Here is a 21,317-nt window from a genome sequence, read left to right as displayed (position 1 = left end):
GACTTCATGCAGAGTCTTCAAGCTGTGAAGTGAACCAGGATCTAAGTGCTATCAAGCCGCAATGCTACCTGCTGTGCCACAATATTTAATTTTATAAGGTTCATGTTTATGATATTAGAAAACTTATTATATTCTGTTTTTTTTTTCATTAGGAAAATTATCTATATCATACACAAGGATATCTGCTTAGTGTCTTTCATGTTTATACAAATTAAACTGTTGTGTGCAGTTTTATATTTCTGGATAACATGCTGCTGTAGATTTTGTTACACAAATGTATATATTTCATTTCTTAAAACTTCTGATGAATCCAACCCTACCCTTTAATTTTCTGTTTCATTGACTCTCGATTGGTTTACTGCAATTCTTGATGCATTAATCTAGTAATCTTCTTGCAAAAAATGTTAACAGCTTCCACCTTACTCAAAATGTTATGGACAGGGTCATAATTCTGAAACCAAATGCAATGAACATGTGATCCCGTCAATTGGCTTGGTTACAGTATTATCCTATTAACTACAGTATTCTACTACTGAGTTACAAAGCTGTAGGTTCTATCACCCCAGATGATTTTTTGTTGCTCATCCCATGTTCAATCTGCCTGCCTGATATTTCAGATTTTCTAATAATGGCTTTTTCAGTATGTAAGAACTTTAATCTCTGTAGTAACTCACATTAAATGTTTTGATTTCAACTCTACAGAACCTTCTCCATGTATCTATCTGTAAGACTCTATTACCTATAACATTCCAACAGTATCCAAAAACAGTTTGTTTCTTGCATTTTACAGCTCTTTGCCTTTGCTAACTCTGCAGTGCTTCCTTCAACCACTATCTGACTTCTCCAGCTCCTCCAGAATGCAGCTGCTCAACTGGTGTTGCATGTTCTTTGTTTCACTCCTGGTACTTCTCTTCTTTGGTCTTTTCGCTGGCTTCCTGTTGCTGAAAGGATCCAGTTTAAAACATCTTGACCAACAGTTTTCTGAATATTTCTACTCCTCAATGTCTCCCTTCTTTGGTCTCTCCATATATCCCTTTAAGATCTCTCTGTTTTGCCTCTGACTGTCTTCTGGCTGTCCCTGGTCTTGCCAGACATTCCAGGACTGGACAATGCTTCTCTGTTCTCACTCCATAGCTGTGGAATGATTTCCTTTTTGTTATTCCAACTGCACTCAACTTACGTTTAGCCGCTTTTCATTAAGTATTTTGGAAGTGCATAGTGTCTCTTCTGCAGGATAGCTGCTGTTGTACTTGAAAAGATTTTAGAAGATTTTTTTCTTGCTGCGGACATAGTTATACAGTCTAGTATTAGTTCTACTCCCTCTAACTTTTTTTTAATCTTGTACTCTGCTGCTTTTGTTGCTTGCACCTTCTTTTTGCTCTTGTATTAGAACTTGCTTTGTAAGTTACCTTGGATAAAAGCATCTGCTAAAAGAAAATAGTAATAATAATAATAATGTTTTCTAAAGGAGTCTTCTGTTCAGAGACTGTATTGTGCTTTTTAATGTAATATTAATCTTTACAAAAGATTTGCTTTTGCTTGTAGGATATGATTATACATAGATCCAAAGGCCCAGTCTATTTTGCATACATACAGTCTGAAATTTTAGTGGTCTGCGTCTCCGTAACTGAAATATAGTCTATAGGTAGTCCTTATACTGTGATTTGAGGCAAGTTTGGCACACTTACTAAAACTTTTATGTAAATTCAGCTCGAGTAAAATGATTCTGGTATTCCACGTAATTTATTTAACTTGCATTGAACTTAAAATGTTAGCGATTTCGCCAAATCAAACAAGTGAGAGCAACATATCTCATAAGAATCCCACTGTTTCGAGCGGTTAGTATTAACCGTTACATTATCATTATGTGGAGCTGCGGCGTAGTAAAATAAGCATTGAATGTTTAATAGGAAATAATTGGGGGTTATATGTGGGTGGGGCGCATTAATGTCGCTACAGTTACACAGATGACACAGCTGTTTTAGTGAAGTCACATGACATACACTAACACGTTAAAGTTGATTGTAATATAATCAAGTAGATACGAGTACTTTTCTCTTGACTCGTCACTACCTAAAAGTTGCTGAGCTGGCGCAATTCTTCAGTATAATTGGATCGAATGCCAGATGTGCAATTTTTTTCCGCAGCGTCATTAAAACGCTGTGTGTTGTGCATGGATTTTTGTAATATAGGCCGATCGTTCTTATGGAATTGTAAGTTTTGCTTGTTTGTGATAGAACTCCTATTTTTTTCTTCTTCTTCTTCATGGAGGGACGATACCTGCATTACCGCAAAGACAGCACAGCCAAGAACGCGCTCCTCCTGTCTAGTTGCATAACTGGCGAGAGGCCGGGCTTACTACGCGTCTGGTGAGTGCGTCCCAGATTCCCACGCGGAAGGAGAGGGGCGCTGTGTGTGTGACGCTGCGATGACTGACGGCTTCGCCTTGGCGAAGTCGCTGACTGTCTAGCTGGGCGGATTTAGTCGTGAGGCGTACCAGCGAGCACAAAGAAAGCCTCGTGTAGACGTGTGCCTGTCCAACAGCTTTTGCTTCACGGTGGTACAAAAAGCCAAAAGGGAAAGAAGACCGATTCACGCCGGTGTATCTGGATTTCTCCTTGAATTGGAGGTGACCGAAATCTGATTAAAAAAAAATTGGAGGGTGTAAGAGGTGGAGCTCAAAGTTGGAATAGCTGCAGTGTTCCATAACAACGGGAAGGAAAGGAGAGAAGTCGAGGACTTTGGCATTCCGGTGGTGTCAGCCACCAACTGCTGTAAGTGAGTGGCACCCTGGTGCGTTTCTTTTTGCCCGTGAAGCCGTACCAGCACGGGGCCCGTAGTGGTGGCTTTACTTGCGTGCACAAGCGTCGTAATCCTTTATTCTTGTTTATTTTTTAATTAGTTTTTTTATATAAATACGATGGATGAACCTTTGTGCTTGTGCCATTTGTCTGCAACAGTTGTTTTGTGTTACGCTTTCTGCATGTCTCCTACCCATACGGTGCCTCCAGCCCATTGTCTCGACAGGGCTTACGGTCAGCAGTAATTTATTTGCACCTCGTGGTCTTTAGTTGACTGTTTTGAAACCATAATTTATTTTTCTAAATATTGTTCACGTAGACAGGGTTGCGGGTAGAAACATTGTGACACAAGGAATCCGAACTGAGGTAGAGTGGTTCTGTTGACACGGATTTTAAGTTCGATGTGCTGATCTAGAATTTGGACGCTTATAGAAGGTACTGGAAGGTAAAATTCAAAACGGTTCTTTTTCTCCCACTTTGGTTTTAAGTTGATCGAACCGATTAGGTCGTTATGGATGCAACCATAGTAGTTAGTTTAGCCAGCAGGCAGGAGGAGCAAATTAAGGACTGCGTGAGAGCTCAAGTTGCTGCAAGTCTGCCAGCCGAAAATGCGGAGTAGTGCATGCATGTACTGTGCGGGGCAGTCCAGACCAGTCCTGGTGTCCGTACATTAGCAACCAGTAATGTTTGTAACTTGATTATCGAATTGTGTAGGTGTATCATTTTATTCATCCCTAAAATGCCTTAGGGCGGCTTTGCCCAAGTATAGAGTGCATTCTCATAATAATCGAGAAAGTTTTTTTTTTGTTGTTGTTAGTGCACCAGTCCCTATTTTATTAAATTTTCTAACCTTGCCTGATAGCTAAGAGGAAGTCCGTTTCATGCAGAAGAGGAAGTTAAGATAAGGTTTTAAGGAACAGAAAATTGGGCTGATTTTAGAACATAATCAATCGCCATGAAGTAGTAAAGATCTTCAGTTATACGTTTAATCTCAACTTGCATATTTTTGCTGTATTTTTTTAATCTCCTGAAACAAGAGTATATAGTTATTACTAGTGTTATACATCCAGTCGTGTGTTGGTTTTTAGATGTTTATTCAGCATTGATTGTAGTTCCCCCTTTTCAGCATTCGCCATATGTACTGCTTGTCTACCTGTTATCTCCAACGCCGTTTAAAGAAGCATTTACTTTTTCCTAACACAAGTTCCTAACATTTCCCAGGTTGGGTCTGTTGTTAGGAAAACATCAAAAATGCCCCTCGGCGTTGGCAGGCAGTGTGCTTCAATTTTGATTTAATACAGTTTTTGTCTAGACATTTAAAATTGCAGGGATAAAACCAGACAAATATATAAAAAGCAAGAAAAATAATTTGTGCTTAATTGCAGTTTTAAACTGTGTAATTTTTATTTGACATTTATGCAAAATTCATTTTTGGAGCACAAGGCAAAAACGTTTTCCCCCATAATTCAACTTAAGTTATGTATTATGTTGCACAGAGGTGTGTTTATGTTAAGATTAGTAGCATTCTGGCTGCACCAAAAGGGGACCAAGTGAGCATATTGGTGTATGGTTTAAACCAATCATGTGTGTGTGCAGTTCTTGCTGGTACAATTTTGAGAAGAGTCCACAATTTTTGTCAACCTTGTTGGTTCATCTTGGTTTTATACTGCATCCTTTAATCAGAAGTTGTAATTATTATTTTATAACTTTAGATTGTACTTGATTCACCAATGCATTTCTCAACCAGTTTAGGATTGTGGGTGGCCAGAGCCTGGCCTTGCAGAACAGGGCGCAAGCCAAGAACCAATATTACAGTAGGTAGCAAATCTGTAAGTTGTTCTGCAGAAGTGATTTAATGGTTAATGTTGTCTAATGTTCTACTGTAGACATTTTCTAGAGTTTGAGTGCTGGCATGTTTTATTTTTGAGTTTCTCCGCTTTTTGAAGTGTCTTATTAGTTTCTCTCATCATCATGTTCTGGGTTTGAACCACTGAGACTGTGAAATTAGGACAGCAAAGAGGGCAGAGGTTAGTGTGATGCTGTTGGGTATTGGGGGCAGGATTAGATTAAGGGTTTCATCATTTCTTACACATGGAGTCGTTTAGAATTAGAATTTCATGGCTAGAGCAGTTGTAATTCTTTTTTTCTAAGAAGGATTATGTTAATAATAAAAGGCCACAGGCTACACTTCAATTAAAAATGATTTTTGTAATCATTGGCAGACATCTACTTTTTATTTTAAGTGCATGGTTTTGAAACATTTTATTTTAAAATTTAAATTTAGTATATTTCCTGCAGCCCTTGTTAGGGGAATGTACCCTTTAAATGTTTTCAATTTTATTTTATTGTTAAACAAGACCCATGCATCATAAAATGGTAAGGTTAAAATCTCAAAACTTTTGTCTTCGATTATTCTGGGGATTTAAGGTGTTATTTTTTGATATATGATTAAAACATCTGTCCAGTTCTTGAACCTAATTATTCAGGGCAGGGTTATGGGGAAGCTGGAGCATTTTCCAGCTACCTTTGGGCACAAGGCTGAACAATCCTTGGTCAGGGCGCCAGCCCATCGCGGGGGAGTGTGAGTGTGTGCAATCACGCACAGAGACAGATAGACACACAGGACAATTTAGCAACACCAGATCACCATCACCTAAACTGCATGTGCTTTGATCTGTGTGAACAAAGCACAGTACCCAGAGAAAACCTTTGTGGACATGGGAAGACCATGCAAACTCCACAAAGGGAACACCTGGCGGGCAAACCTTGATTTCCTTATTGCAAGATAACAGCACTACCACCATGCAAATGAAGTTAGTACACTTAGATGCATAAACTTATTGATAGCATTGTTCACTGTTCCCTGTTTTTGTGGGGTACTGCAGAGTAAAAGCAGTTAGTCTAAAAAGAGGAGCAGAGCACGAGTCAAGAGGACGGAAGGTTGTACATAATGGGGAGATAAGTTGACTCTATCTGCTACATGCCATTTATGCATGCTACTCTGAGAGCTGCCCTTCAGCAGTGAGTCGTACACAAAAATGGTTGACTAGGAGCAAAAAATAGAAGCCAGGTAACTTAAAGGTGTGACTTTGAGCTGTTTGGCAAACCTAGATTCCTGGGAAAAAATGTATCTAATATCCATAAGCATTTCACACATGTCCAATTTTAGGCCTGTAAATCAAATCAGTTGCTTCATCCTGAACACATACGGTGAACTATGAAATTTATCCATCCATCCATCTTCTTAACCCATTAATCCAGAGGAGTGCCACGTGGCAGCTGAGACCTGTCTCAGGAACAACACCTGGACAGAATGCCACTACATTATAGGGCAAACACACACAATTTAGCAATGCCAGGTCATCTACCCTTTATGTACATTAAACTGGGTGAGTTAAGCGGATCAACTGGATGGAGCCCACAAGGATGTAAAGAAGGTCATGCAAGCACAAGGCAGGTTGTGGAAGTTTGTCATTCATTTTTATTTTAATTCAGACCAACAATCCAGTTAAAGATAACTTGCATTTCTGGAGCCAACCTTGGGCAGGTTGCCAGTCCAGGGTGTACACACACCCCTATACTCACTCACTCTGGTGTTAATTTAACAATCACCACTTTTGAGATGTGGGACGAAACCCCATGTAGACATGAGCAGCCCATGCGATTCAAGTGAGTAGATTGTGGGATTCAGTTTTAGGAATCTGTATCAGTGAGGTAGCTGTGTTGACCACCATGCTACCCAGGCTTATTTTTATTTAAAAGAAAATCATACTGTCATGGAAACTTTATGATTTTTTATATATGGATGTGTATATTTTATCTGTAAAATACAGACTGTAAAATGTGTGTCTGCACACAGAATGTATATAATAAAGCACTGAAAGAGATGCATAAAAGAAGAGCAAAATGCAATGAGGAAGGAGAGATCAGCTCTTTTTATATAAAAGCTGCATAATCATTTGTCATTGCAGTTTGTATTCAGCCAATCCACACTGAACAAATCTAAAGTTAAATGTATGTCTTGCATTTTTTAACCTCGTAAAACAAGGCAAAACAATTTAAAATGTATATGTATTTAAAGGTTAGCATATCTTTCTCAATAATTGGAAGCTGTGTTTTTTTGTGGAATATTATATATTTGCTATTTATATAACAAAGAATTCTTCTGTGTTTTCTAGGTCAGGTGTACAAAAAGACATCCACAGCAGAAAGTATTTGATAGATGGGCACAATGAAGATTCAGGAGATTGTAGATCTTCAAAATCAATCTGCATTGTGATGGTTTAATGGAATCTAGAATTTACTAGTTCAAACCAAAAAGGTGACCAGCAGCCTTTTCAAAAAGATCATTGTGAATCGTTTACTCTCTCTTTATTTTTATTCTGGTTTCAGCATCCTTTAAAAAAACTGCCCTTTTTCACTGAAACACTTGTGTTTTTCTATGAAGCAATACTGGAAGGTTTGAAGACGGAGTTATTCTTTTTTCTGTTTTAAAAGTTTGTTCCAGCTTCTTTGAAAAAGCTTTCAAAATGAGTGCAGAGGGATACCAGTACAGGGCGCTCTATGACTACAAAAAGGAGGCAAAGGATGATATTGATTTGCATGTTGGAGACATTTTACTTGTTAGTAAGGGCACTTTGCTGGCTCTTGGATATTGTGATGGATTTGAAGAAAAGCCAGATGAAATGGGCTGGCTGTGTGGTTTAAATGAAATGACTCAAGAAAAAGGAGAGTTCCCTGGAACATACGTTGAATTCTTGGGTAAGAAGAGGATATCTCCTCCAACTCCAAAACCACGACCTCCACGGCCCTTGCCTGTTGCACCTGGAGCAGGAAAAGCTGACTCAGACTCTGAGCAAGGTAACAATCTATTAGTCTGTTTTGCTTATCTTCATTCTTCATTATTAATATTAGCAATGAAAATAGTGATTTCAGTAAATGCCTTTTTTTAATACCAATTGTTTTTTAGGTTTTATATATAAATTGTACCAATTCCATTCAAAACAACTTTTAAATGTAAGCTCTTTAATGTTTAGGATTTAGTAGTTTAAGAATGAAAAACAATGTTTTAAAATATTTTCTAGAGTATATGGTTATTTCAGGTTGAAAAGCTGAAAATGGTACAAACTTAAACATGTACTTAATAAATATGTCATTGCAATGTAGAAATTGGCTTGAATGTCCATTGCCACCTCAGCTAGTTGGTTTCTGCAGAATTCTTGCTTGTTCCATAGCTGGAAAGAGAGGCCAAGTTTCACCATTCAGTGATGTATGTAATATATTGGTTAAAAATTTTACAACTTTTGAAAATACAGAAGTTCTGTTTTGTGTATATATTATTTTGCGGACCATTTCAAATCCTGCACCATGTTATGCCTGTACAGTTTATCCTTCACCCTATAATATTATGGCACCATCTTATATTTATATATATATAGTTTTTTTATGTCCTCATTTAGTTAGTTATGTGAATTGCTTGGTAGTACTACTTCACTTTATTATGTTTTAACTCTATAAGATGTTTATAATATGTGATATCTGTTTCATTCTATAATCATGACCAGCTGATTTAACATACCTGCCTAGCACTAGCTATAATAGTACAACATGCAAGCATAACATTTTCATGAAGTATAAAAAGGAGTATCGGTGTAAATTATAAATGACAGAATCTAACAAATGTTAGTTCTGGGAAGAAAGACTAGAGCATTTTGGAAACAAATCATTTTGGCTTTGGAAGCTTTGTCATTTACATGGTTATAGTGCTCCAGAGTAAATTGTTACCGAAGCAATAATGTTCTGGGTTGAGCAACAGGGCATATCGGAACAAGAGTACGATAAAACTTTAAATAATACTCTGTCAACAAAGCTGAGAAAATGGAATGGGTTGGAAGTATGATTAAAATGTCAGGCGCAATGTGCATACCTTCTTTAGTGGATTTGAACTTCTCTTGTCATTTTAGCGGCATTGTAGTTTGAGTCAATTTTTTTTTATTTGGTGGAATGAGTGAAAAGGCAAGCGGCTTGATTGTGCTTTTTTTTCCCCTACATTTCCAGGAAATGATTACTGTGCACTTTTTAAAATAAATGTAACCCTGTTACAAATTTTTTATCTCTCCCTCTGTAAAATAACTAATTTTTATTTAAAGATGCATAATAAATTTAGAATTTATAAGTGATTTATAAGTTTATAAACTTACACATTTTTAGGTTTTATTTTCATTTTCATGCTGTAGAATAAAATTATGAAATGTAAAAACAGCAGTATGGTATGTTTGGGTCTGATTGCATGGTTTCATATTTGGTATTGGAATTTTCTTTGCACGTGCATTTCTCCTTGTTGCAGTTCTCATGGGTAATATGGAACACTGCATTTAAAGTTTTAGTCTTAATAATCTGGATTATTACTGACTATGAGGTTCTAAAATTTTTGTTAGTTATACTTTTTGACTTTTTTTAAATATAGATCATTTACTAATCAGTGTGCATTCTCTCATCTGTACTTGCAGTCGATTCAAGCCTAACAATACCATAAAATTAAGTTTAGCAGGGTTGGCTTTAATTGTGGCTGACTATTAAATTATAGGCTATACACATTTACTGATGTGCAAGGATTAATTTGGATTACTTTAGTGCCATCTTCTGGTAGGTACTCCTCCATCTTAAACTATGGTTCTAGAAGTCTTGGTTTTAATGTAAATTTCGGTATAATTTTAGAGTAGCTCATCAGATTTATGTTTGATTGTAATGGTTGCTGTTTCTTAACATATATGGATGGAAATTCAACAAATGAATTGACCACTGCAGAAAATGTAAACAATTGAAAAGCAATGTGATCTATTCCTCTGTTGTGTCTGAGTGAGCCAAAACTAAACTTTTTCATCTCCTGTTGCTTCACTGCTTTGTGCCAGGAAGAAATATAGCTTTGAAAATGAATGAAATTTCACAATATTCCCACAAACATTTATTCTTTATTAAATAAGATTATATTTACTTTGAACATTTTTCAAAAGGAACCAATGACTTAAAATGGTAGTTTGCCAAGTTACTTTTTTTTGTTTTGAATTTTTAGCTTTGTGAGCTTGTTTTCCTCAGAACTATCGAATTATTGGCACAATGATGTTGAAGTTGAAATCTTTTTTTTTTTTGCTTAATTTTTTTTCTTCATCTAAATGATGTTTTGGGTTAAAATATAACATGTTTTTGTTATATTTTCAATAAAAGCTTTTCATGAGCTCCAGCTGCTTGTATTTAAGGCTCTCTGTTACATAGGCATGCGTGCCATTTGATGCGGTCTATGTTGTTTTATTAATAACCACTCTCTAAATTATTTTAATTTAAAATGCATAGTTTAAATTGATTAGTTTAAATCACAGATTAGTAATTGTTAGTTTTTTTGGTAAATGTAATTTTTTTTAACACTGCAACATTTAATTTGAATTCCTAGTAGTAAACTGTAAAATTATACAGATAAGCGAAGTGTATCTTTATTTTAAGGCATCTCATTTTGTTTGAGTGTTTAACCAGAATTTTTTTTTTATTTGATGTTGTGTAATGGAAGTAAATACTAAACAAATACATGCATAATTTACAAGCTGCTCTTTTAATGCAAATACTGTATGTGGATGAATTAGATCACATACAGTATATTGCAAATGGAAAGTGCAGGTAGAGGGTGAATCTGCTATTAGTAAAGCTCAATGTTCAAGTAGCGGAAGATGGAGTTTTTATTTATAGCTCTTCTTATAATGATTAAGATTGTATTCTCATGGATATGTTAAAATACTGCTGGGCGGATATGGTAACCCATGTTTTTAAATACATTTTTTGTTTGATGTTTTAACTATAAAAAATTCTTTAGCAGCCTATTTTCTAATATAGAAAGACTTAATTTTCTCATTATCAATTATGGCTTAATTTTGCTTTCTCTGGAACACTTCTATATGAAAGAGCTTGCTAATAATGCAAAAAGAAGGAAAAAAAAAACTCTTAAGTAATAGCTATTGAATTTGCAACATGCAGTGACACCAGCTCATATGTAAGCATTGTCTATTCAAGAGTGAAGTTCTCATGGCCTCCTCCAACAACTCCCATATTACTATTTCATCATGTGAGAGCCAAAATCCACAGCACTGAGAATAAATCTACAGCACCATCTAGGCACTAAAGGATTTAACCACTATATGCAACAAAAGATTAACCAGTTTACTATAATATAAACAACATTTTTTTTTTCAATATCAGGCTTTCTAAACTGGATAAGAGATCAAAAATTATTCATTATTATTTTTGAATAGAAAAAGACATAGTTAATACCCAAAAAAAGTCCTTTGTGTTGGGGGCTTTACTTCAGTAATTTAAATTCTGTATACAGCAGACATTTAGCGCAAACGTAGCAACACATGGAGTATACTGTGCATGAACAGTTTAAAAACATTAAGGTGTACTTTTCAGCTGCCCATTACCAATCCACCAAAATGTTGTTTGTCCAAAACTTCATGAGTTTTGTAGTATGTGGCTAATAATTACAGATTGTTACATTGAACTGGTACATTCAGACTTAAGAAAAATGGAGAAAGTAAATAAATAGGATGTGTTCAGAAAATTCTAAAGCCTTACTCTAGGTAGAAATAACTAAAATAAGACATTTCCAATTATTTTGGTGTAAAAAAGTAAAGTGTGACAGCAGAAAAAGTGTTTTGTCAGAGAAGAATGCTTTTCTTAACTGCATTGTAAAGACTAAAAGTCTTTAAAATGGCAACTTAATGCTAATAATGCAGCAGCTCTAATCACCCTTGCTATTTAAGAGAAGCTTTTAATCCTGAAATGTCAATCATCTTGACAGCATACAGGCATATATTTCCCTGATTCCCAGAGAAGAGGTTCATCCAATAGAATATTTTGAAAATGTGGACTGTGAACTAAAAGCATTCTGCAGCTACTGCTTTTGAGAGAAAAGTATCAATCACTCTTGTGGAACATTGATGCTCATTAATAGCACTTCAGCTTTTCAATAGGACAACTTTCAAAAGGACTGCTTTAAGAGTCTATGAGGAATTAGGATTAAAACACTGGTTAAAAAAAGTAAACAGAGCACATTACATCTTTTTAAGTTGGTGTGTATATTTTTGTGCTGCAACTTCATTTTGATCGAAAAAGGGAACATTCTTTTCTATTTTTATTTAAGTCTGACATGAAAGCAGTAAAAGCCATTGACTCAAATTTTTGGGTTATTTGTTGACTATTTTTATTTTTGTCTCATTGTAAATTTTTAATTAAGGAAACATGAATCATTTAGAACACTTGAAATGCTAACGACTAAATGTACTAACATTTTGTTGTGTGTAGAGAAATTCAAATTTAAAAATGATTTGCATTTGTGAAATGGTACATTCCAAAGTTTCTGTTGCAGTGTAGTATGTTCTCTACGATTTCACCACATTTTGTTAAAAAAATAAAACTTGAGATTGAATTATTGCATAGGATATGGTCTCAAGCAATGCTTAATGTGTACAGGAGCTGTAGCTTTTAATCATCATGGATGTCAAACTGGCCACTCTGTCAGGTGCCACAGCCAAGATGGTACCGCCCTGCTGACCTAACAAAAAAACCTAGGACTAAAGTTTTTTTTTTTTTTTATTGTTGCAATACACATGTATTCAGTGGTGCCATTCCATATATATTCCTGGGAAGAGGAAATGTCTAAAGACATAATTAGGCTTTTTTCCTTTTACTTTGGCAGGATTTGATTTTGAAATTCCTGTTTCCCCAATTCATTAATTACATTATTCTTGTGAAGTGTGTTTCCTTTTTGGCAGAGGAATTTTGTAATTTTTTTCATTACTATGGAAAAGAAATCCAGTGTTCCAGCATACAGCTGTTGAACACTAGTCTTGTAGAGTGGTGCAATTTCTGTGGCAACAGCAACTGGCTGAATCCTCTCCTTGCCATATCAAATGAGAGCCATTAATAACGGTTTGCAGATTTACTTTCTGTGGTACTCTGAAAAGACAAATGCCATTTATACAGTTTCTCCCTAGTGATTCCTCTGTGTTACATAACATTTAATTATAAAATTGAAATTTGAAATTGGCTTGAAATCTGCAGTTAGGCAGGATTGTTTAAATATGTAGAGCTGGGTGTTTCACTGGAACATTTAACAGATTACTGTATTTTGTCATATGTATCTTTAAAACACAAAATGATTAAGTAAATGATATACGTAATGTGTAAACTTATTTTAAAGTACAATTTATAAAATGCATTCACATGTTTGTGTGTAATAATGAGAGAGAGAATGATGTCCAAAAATGAAAGTGGCACAAGCTCAGAAAAACTATTAAATATTGTTTCTTCATTGTATTAATAGAAGCTTCAATTTTTATATCCTGATCTAGCAATATAAGACACTGAAACTGCTTATGTAGCCTGTGTTTCCTTGTCGGGAATGCACATTTTACAAATTAATTAATTTTATATATGGATTCTTTGAAATCTGTCATTGAAAATATGTCCTTTGGTTTGTTGTGGGGCATAGACTCATTGGTGTTTAAAAATAAATAAATAAAGTATTGTGATGGCTGGCACTGTGTATAAGGGGTAGCATGAGATGGGATCAGGTCTATTCCCTAGGGCAGAGGAGAGTGCATATAATGCCATTAACAGCTACATTGAGTGCAAGGCAAGAATTAACATTTAACATGGTGCCAGTCACAGGATATATTGATACAGGCCCACACTCACTCACTTAAAGCAAACCAATTTAGAGTATATAGTTAATGTAATATGAAAACTAGTGTACGTGGAGAAAAACTCATGCACATTCCACACAGACTGATGAAACTTAGGTTTAAATACAATCTCTTGGATATATGAGGCAATGGTTTGAACTACTGCACCACTGTACCATCTCCTGCATTATCAAAGAACTCTACTAAAACAGCAGCATGCTACAGAAAGATTCTTTTAACAGCATTTTAAGTATCCTAGTCTTAATGAATATTTCATATATATATATATATATATATATATATATATATATATATATATATATAAAATTCAGTAAGGGCACGCAAGACAGACAGCCACGGCTGCCAATTCACAGAGCCCCGCCCGCCAACTCTAAGACCATGGGATACGCTCGACGGAGCCCCACCCGCCAACTCTAACCCTCCTACCGCGTCATGGGATACACACGACAGAGCCACGCACGCCAACTGTAACCATCCTCCCACATCCAGCGTCGCTCTTGAGGCATGTGCACTGCCTGATCATGTGCCCGCATGCAACAACTCACCAAACACAGCCTCAGTCGCTTTCGTCTGTGCAAAAGTCCACATGGACCTCTGAGCCACGTTGACTTTTCACCGCACGCAAGACAGAGAGTCCCGCCCATGGGTTACACATGAAAGAGCCACGAACGCCCACTCTAACCCGTGTTCTCCATGAATTTTTTTTTCCTGGAGTACTGGAGTGTAAGATTATCACATCTGCTACATCACAAACTGTCCTTATTCCCCAGATTTCCCTGACCCCATCAGATTCTAATTTGCCTTTTACTTTTACACGCAGACAATTTCCTGTTAGATTGGCGTTTACAATGACTATTAATAAGGCACACGGACAGACTTTCAAAAAAAATATTCCTGTATCTGCCAAAACCTGTTTTCACTCACGAAAAATGTATGTTGTTCTCTCCAGAGTTCCATCTTTTTATTCACTGACAGTTGTATCCTCAAACCCTCCCCATTTGGACAACTGTGTCTTTAAGGAAGGATTCACTCATCAATAAATAATTATATGCGGCGTATGCTACACTGCGGGTTGGCTAGTTTACTATATTATACCATTGACCATTCCATCATGAATTTTTAGGCCAAGGTATCAATGTGAAAAAATGTGACTTTTGTTTTTCCTCCTTTATGCATATATGTAAGAATGTGTATAAACTACTGGATAAAGCTATTTTGCGCATAGTTAGCTATTGATAACTGCATAATGTGTTAAAGTATAACATTTTGCACTCGCTGATGCTTGGTGAAATGCAAAGTATTTAGTTCAAGCCATATAGATGTCAAGTTGCTTTAACATCTGCAGAAAGATGGGGTGGGGGTAGTGGCCTGTGATCTGGTACATATGGTAAAAATGTTTGCTTTTTTATTTATTTATTTTTTTCTTTTGTTTTTTTCTGTCTGTCACACCACCCACAGACTCGTCAATCCAAATGAGTAAAACAGTCATTTTGTAGACAGGGAGTGTTTTTGTTACCACAGTGAGTACCCCATCCCTGCATGCTACTCTGACAACTGCCACAGCAAATATAACTAGGAGACTTGCATTTTGCAAATCTGACGTGGGTTAACAACAAAATTGATTCTCTGCTAACTGAAATGTGTATAATGTTTTAATTTATAGAAAATGTTTTATGTAACCCTTATTTGTGATAAGCTTATTGATTATAGCTAGCAGTGTGAAGATAGAAACACCATTGTTAGATCTCTCATTTTAAGATCTTAATCCTCATCAAACAATCATCTAACATAATTGTAATTTGTAACTATGGCCATGGACTGGACCAAGTATTTTGACTTCAGTATTGATACCAGCTTTCGGAACTTAGTACTGGTACTGAAACGATACTGAAGCAAATATCAGACAACTCCCAAAAACCCCATAATTGAGCCTTAAAAATGTGAGCCTTCTTAGTGTTTGCAAAAACCTGTCAAAGAGAATGGGGTGGTTTAAGAGGATTCTACAGCACATCTCACTGGCTTGCTACAAGAAACAGTTCCCCTTTGAATTCCATAGTGTAGAGGTTCTTAATTTTATAAATCTGAGGACCCCCAATAAGAAAATGAATACTGCACTTGGACACAAGAAGAGGATTTTCATCATAATGACAGTGGAGTCTTAAAGAGTCAAATCAAAAATGGCCATTTAATAAAAATGTAAAAGTTTTTGTTTCTTTTCTAGCATATTTATCATGCGAGTATTACTGAAAGTGAAAAGTGGGAAACAACATATTGTAAAAACAATACTCCATCCAGACTTACTTATTATGATCAGGACTGCAGAGCAGCTGGAGCTAGCAATCAAAGGACACAAGGCAGGAACAACCTCCAAACAGAGTGCCGGTCCATCTGAGGGTTAAAATATGAAACACAAAATAGGGATAATTTAGCATTGCCAATCCAACTAACCTGCATGTCTTTAAAATGTGAGAGGACACCAGAGCACCTGGATTAAACATGCGTACACACAGGAAGAACATTAATGCTCTATACAGGGAGCACCTGAGGTTTGAATTTAAAACCGTTACATTCAAAACTGGGATAGATTCATGAGATATATCACTACATGTCAAAAACATAATGTAAAATTTTGTTAAGCCTGAAAGAAATTTCAGAGGGGCAGCACAAGGATATTGGGATTTTTGAAAGATTAGTATAGAAGATCACTTAACTTGGTTACTGGATGCATAGTACTGGATAAGGAATGAAGTAGTTAAAAAAAAAAAATTGAATGATGCAGCTTATTTAAATTATATTTTTAAAATGATCTCCACCATTATCAATACATTTTTTTAAAAACATGCAAATAGTTTAATATACCCTGGGTTCCATTAAACAGTTTAATTAACAGAGTAGAAAACAAACAATAAAAAATCTAAATAACCCCTAAAAAAATGTAACCACTATTTGCACTTAATAGGAGTTATGAAATAAATCTAGCTGAAAACATTTGACACAAGTTGGAAATGTTCAACTGTACCACCTGATAACATGCTGAATTTCTATAGCTTATATCAACCTTTTCATGTTTTTCTAGGTTTCTTCTGATTCTCTGTGATCATACCAGCGTCCTTCACACTGGCACGGCACTATATACATGCCCCCCCACCCAATTCACTCACCCCTCACAACATCATCACATGTAAATTGTCACATCCTTGCCCTACACTGGCTGTTTTCATTTTGACATTTCAATTTAGTGCCACTGTTACTTCACTTCACAAGCTTGCCTGTCAGCTTCTGCTTTTTATCTCAATCTTAGATGTGTCTTTGCTGTGAGTCTTCTCAGACTGAGTGTTTAATAGGTTGTGAGATGGCAGATGAGGAAAGCATATTTTTGTGCTACTGAAACAAAGGCTTTACGTGTGATGTGTTAATGGCGTTGGTTCGCATACTACCGCAAAAAAAAAGTATGATTAAATAGCATCAGGAATATCACTGCACAAAATTCACACTTGGATGAACTTCTGACTCCTCAAACATTTGAGGCCTATAGTTAAGAAACACCGCTCTCTATTGCATTAAAAGGCACAGGAAAGTGTTGTTCGCAGAGTCTACAGTGTGTCAGACAAGGAAGAGTGAAGAACTGAGCACAAGGTCTTTGAAAGGTACTGTTTATTTCTGGCACCAAACTTCCCATTTCAGAAATTGGGTTTTTCTGTACCTTTTCAATACCAGTATACCACGCAACCCTGGTCACAGTAAATGGTTGTTATTACTGTTGCTTGGAAATACATTATACAGTGGTTTTTATTGATGCTATACATAAAAGTAAAATTAATACTTTGAACATCATTTGTTGATTTAGAATTTGGTTGTGTCAAAGAAAATTCTGTGTTAATATTTGTGAGCTAAACACACGTGTACACAAAAACACAGCAGAAACTCATGTGCTTTACTATTTTGTGGGTTTTAAGTAGTTCTTAAAATTTAATTTAATTAATTTTTTTTTAAGTAGAGCTGTAATTAGTATTCCTTTGTATTCTGTATGTAAAATGGTTAATAGTTCTCTTTGGTTCTATTGATTAAATCTAAATCTGCTGCAGGACTTCTGCGAACTGCTTTGAAGAATATATTTGGGAGAGATCAAATGAAGCCATTGAGGAACCTGCATGTAATTAAACTGCTTGGTTTTAAATGATAGGTTTACATGCATGTGGTTCTGTGTGCATTTCAGTAACAGTCATTGCACCCTAGATGTTTTTTCTTAACATATGTGGACTCGAGCTGAAATGAACAACACTCTGCTTGTGTTGATGTGACACATTGCATTCTTGGAGTTTGAGATAATGTCCTTACCCCTTGAATGGGCCCCGCTACTGCTATGGTCTACATCTGCTAAGATGAGAATATTTCATGGAAGTTTGGTTTGCTGGGCTTTGCTTATGATCCTGCCCAAATGTTTTACATGGTAGACTAGACAGCTGTTGTACTGTAGGGTTTGCAAATTAATAAACCAATGATTTGTTACAACTTTGATTGTTTAATGTTGATTATTTAAGGCTTTTTTATATATGTTTTTCTATGTTACTTCTGACAACTTTGTCACCTTTGTACATAAACATTATTTCCTGTGGAAAATCCATTCATCAATTAATGCATTTATATTCAAGCATGTATTTTTCTACGTGTGTACACTGAACTATCCTAGCAATACTGGGTGGAAGACAGAAACCAGCACTGGAAAGAATGCACTTTTTTATATGCTTGTGTGTGTTTTTTTTTTTATTTATTCATTACTTATTGTTTATGATAGCATGTAAACTTGAAATGGGGTGGCCTCTGGTTGGTGCAGCAATCCTAAAGAAAGGGAAGAAATTATCAGTGAACCATTCAATTAGAAGTGTAACAAAAAATGTAAGAGCCAGATTCTGTTTTTATGGTGAATATTTGTTTACCCCTCTGCTGTTGCTCATACCATCAAGTCTTTGCAGAGGAAGCTAAGAAGTCAGAAAAATTATTGGACAAGTATTCAGCGAATATTTAAAAAAACAAAAAAGGTTTATGATGCAAAATGGAGAAAAGCTGAGCAATCCTCACTCTGTAACATGAATTTCATGAATTAATAAAAAAAAGTATGAAGAAAAAAAACTTAAATCTACATATATATATATTTACATTTTGGCATCTAATTGGGTGTGGAAAAAGTACTGTTTACCTTTTGCAGCATTTTTTATTTCTCTTTTTTATCAACTACCCACTTCTGTGGGAAATTTTCATGTGAATGCCCTACCAGGTGAAATCTTAAAAGTGATAGGTTTAATTTCTGATTTAGCTGAATTGTGATGTATCACTTTTAGTCCAACATTTATGCTATTTCATATATTTTTAAATGGAATCAATCCACAACAGTATTTTAAAATGTATATCTTATTAAAGGTTTTAGTATGTCATTGCATGTATGCGTTTTTTTCATTTACTGTACTACTCTCATTTCCACCATCTAGTGGTGGTAGATGCTTTATGCATATACTTATGAAATTTGATTCTTAAAATTCTTGAAATTTCTTGAAATGTTCAATTCTTAAAACCTGTTTCATCAAAGTTTGTAAAATATTGTCATTTTTAATCTGTGCTGTACATAGATTTTATCCTTTTTACTATTTTTTTTAATGTTACAAATCATCTACAAACAATCAGCCACTGATTTAATTAGCTATAGAACAATAAGTTCAGTTTTTATATGAGAAGGATGTGAGAGCAGATGTGGTTTTTCCAGAAATTTGCACTGTAAATTGGATAAGATTTACATGGCATACAGTCCATATGCATGATACATTTACAGTATGTGCTATAAACGTCTTTATTAAGTATGGCTTGAGTAATGGACACTGATAGCCTTTGATTTATTATTTTATTTTCTTTTTAGTTTAATTTGTCGTATTGCTGTGTGTGGCTTATTTTTAAAATTATTCTGAAATTTAAAAATTGTTTCTAAACTGCATTTGCTGACAGTCTGCAACTTGCTCATAGTATGATTAATGTATTGTTAATGGTAGGAAGACTGCTGAAATTCTCAGCAAATTAAGGCTCATTCAGTCCAAACCCTTTTACACTGTGTACTATGTGCCAGCAAATCATATAGATAGTACTATTTAACTGAACTGAAAAATTTTACTAATGTTGCAAAAAAGAATTACAGCTTTGTTTCAAGCAGATTGATAAATATATAAGCTTAAGTATGGATCTGTTCAGGTATACCTACTGCAAATTTTGGTTACATCTTTTTCTTTTAGTTTGAAACTTTTATATTGCAGACATTAAACTCTCTGTTTAACTGCAAACACTTGACTTCATAAATAGCATTTAGTTGTGTCCACTCACTAAATTGTGTATGTTACAATAAAAAAGTATTATGTTTTGAAAAATCTCCTGAAGCTAGCCAGTGTATTTCCTGGATTCTTTAATGTTTAACATATGTTTCTTCTTGAACATCATTAAAACATTAGAAACATTTTGATCATATCGGACCATACAGCCAAACAAAGCTCACCAATTCTGTCCAGTTCTCCTTCCAAAACATCAAGTCTAGATATGAAGGGCCCTAAAATCCTGCTTGGTCATTTTTTTTCTTTTTCACGTGTCTGATCCTCTGTGTTGAAAAAATGTTTATGTGAAATTTACTTTTAACATATTTCCAACTCTGTTCCTGTTGAACTCATGTTAAAGTAAATCTTCCTTGCAACATACAGCATCTACACACTACACTCTGAACTCCCACTTCTTTTTAGTTTGAAAGTCAACCTCTAATGTAGTACCTTGTCAAATGCTTTCTGAAAACTATAACCTATACACTGCTTTGATTGTACCCTCCAGCATGTTAGTAAAACAGGACCTCCTCTGTCAGGACGACACATGTGGACTATTCAGTGAAACTCTTGCACTTTTCATGTGTCACTTTTTTTTTTCCTTAATTCCTTCCATAAATTTGCCTGAGATGCACATTAAGATTACTGTCCTATAGCTACTTGGAACTGCCCAGTCACCCTTTTTTATAACATGATAATAATAACTATTTTCCAGTCCTTAGGAATTTCCCTAGTACACAGTGACTTTCTAAAAATATACATCAAGGGTTTATATATGTACTCACTTAAATCATGTGGCATGTTTTGAGGGGTTTAGATGTTTTGCAGGTATTGCCTGAATTTTTGGTTTATTATTTTTTTTTCACATATGTCAATGCTTATAGAAAAATAAGAAATGAAAAAAATCATACTTATAAAGCACAATGAAAGCCTTTGGGCACTTGTCTCAGTTGCAGCCATTTTAGAATATTTAGCTGTTTTATTACAGTGTATGTGCGTGAGAGATTTCCATGTGTGCTTTATTACTTGATCACCTCAAGAGACTGCTATTTAAATTGCCAAATCTTCTTACTGGAAGCAAAGCATGTCTGTTGGCTGGATTAGCGACATGTCCAAAAAGTGAAACAGTTTAGGACCCATGAAAGAGCAGAAAATTATGTGTTATAAGATGCATGTGGAAACTCTGAACTTTACAAGAAAGAATAAAAATGTGGTCTTAATTTAATCTCCTGAGCTCTAGATGAAGGAAAAAAGGTAAAATGGTACCAAATAGTACTTTCATAGAGTTGCTGTTTTTTATTTAACAGAATTGCATTTTAACAATTAATTTTTTTTTCATAACTAAAAATAGTTTGTTTTTTTTTAAATGATGATGACTTCATCTTTGTATCCAGAGCTACTTAAAATAGTAATTTATG

The 21,317-nt window shown here is 35.2% G+C and overlaps 1 protein-coding gene across 3 annotated transcripts in view; it reads left to right on the top strand.

Annotated features, from left to right (window-relative positions):
- Nucleotides 1-2,445: 2,445 nt before the first annotated feature.
- The window catches only part of pik3r1 (phosphoinositide-3-kinase, regulatory subunit 1 (alpha)), a 50,277-nt gene continuing 31,405 nt past the window's right edge, over nucleotides 2,446-21,317 (top strand). The window contains exons 1-2 of one of the 3 annotated variants that reach the window (XM_039758644.1): nucleotides 2,446-2,629; nucleotides 6,980-7,661. In XM_039758644.1, the coding sequence (XP_039614578.1) occupies nucleotides 7,331-7,661 (331 nt within the window). In that variant the 5' untranslated portion in view covers nucleotides 2,446-2,629; nucleotides 6,980-7,330. Of the gene's footprint in view, nucleotides 2,779-6,979; nucleotides 7,662-21,317 lie in introns of all 3 variants that reach the window. The other 2 variants (XM_039758642.1, XM_039758643.1) reach the window with 2 other exon arrangements.

Source organism: Polypterus senegalus, chromosome 7 (genome assembly GCF_016835505.1).
Source record: "Polypterus senegalus isolate Bchr_013 chromosome 7, ASM1683550v1, whole genome shotgun sequence".
Classification (NCBI taxonomy): domain Eukaryota; kingdom Metazoa; phylum Chordata; class Cladistia; order Polypteriformes; family Polypteridae; genus Polypterus; species Polypterus senegalus.
This window is presented reverse-complemented; position numbering and strand designations above follow the sequence as displayed.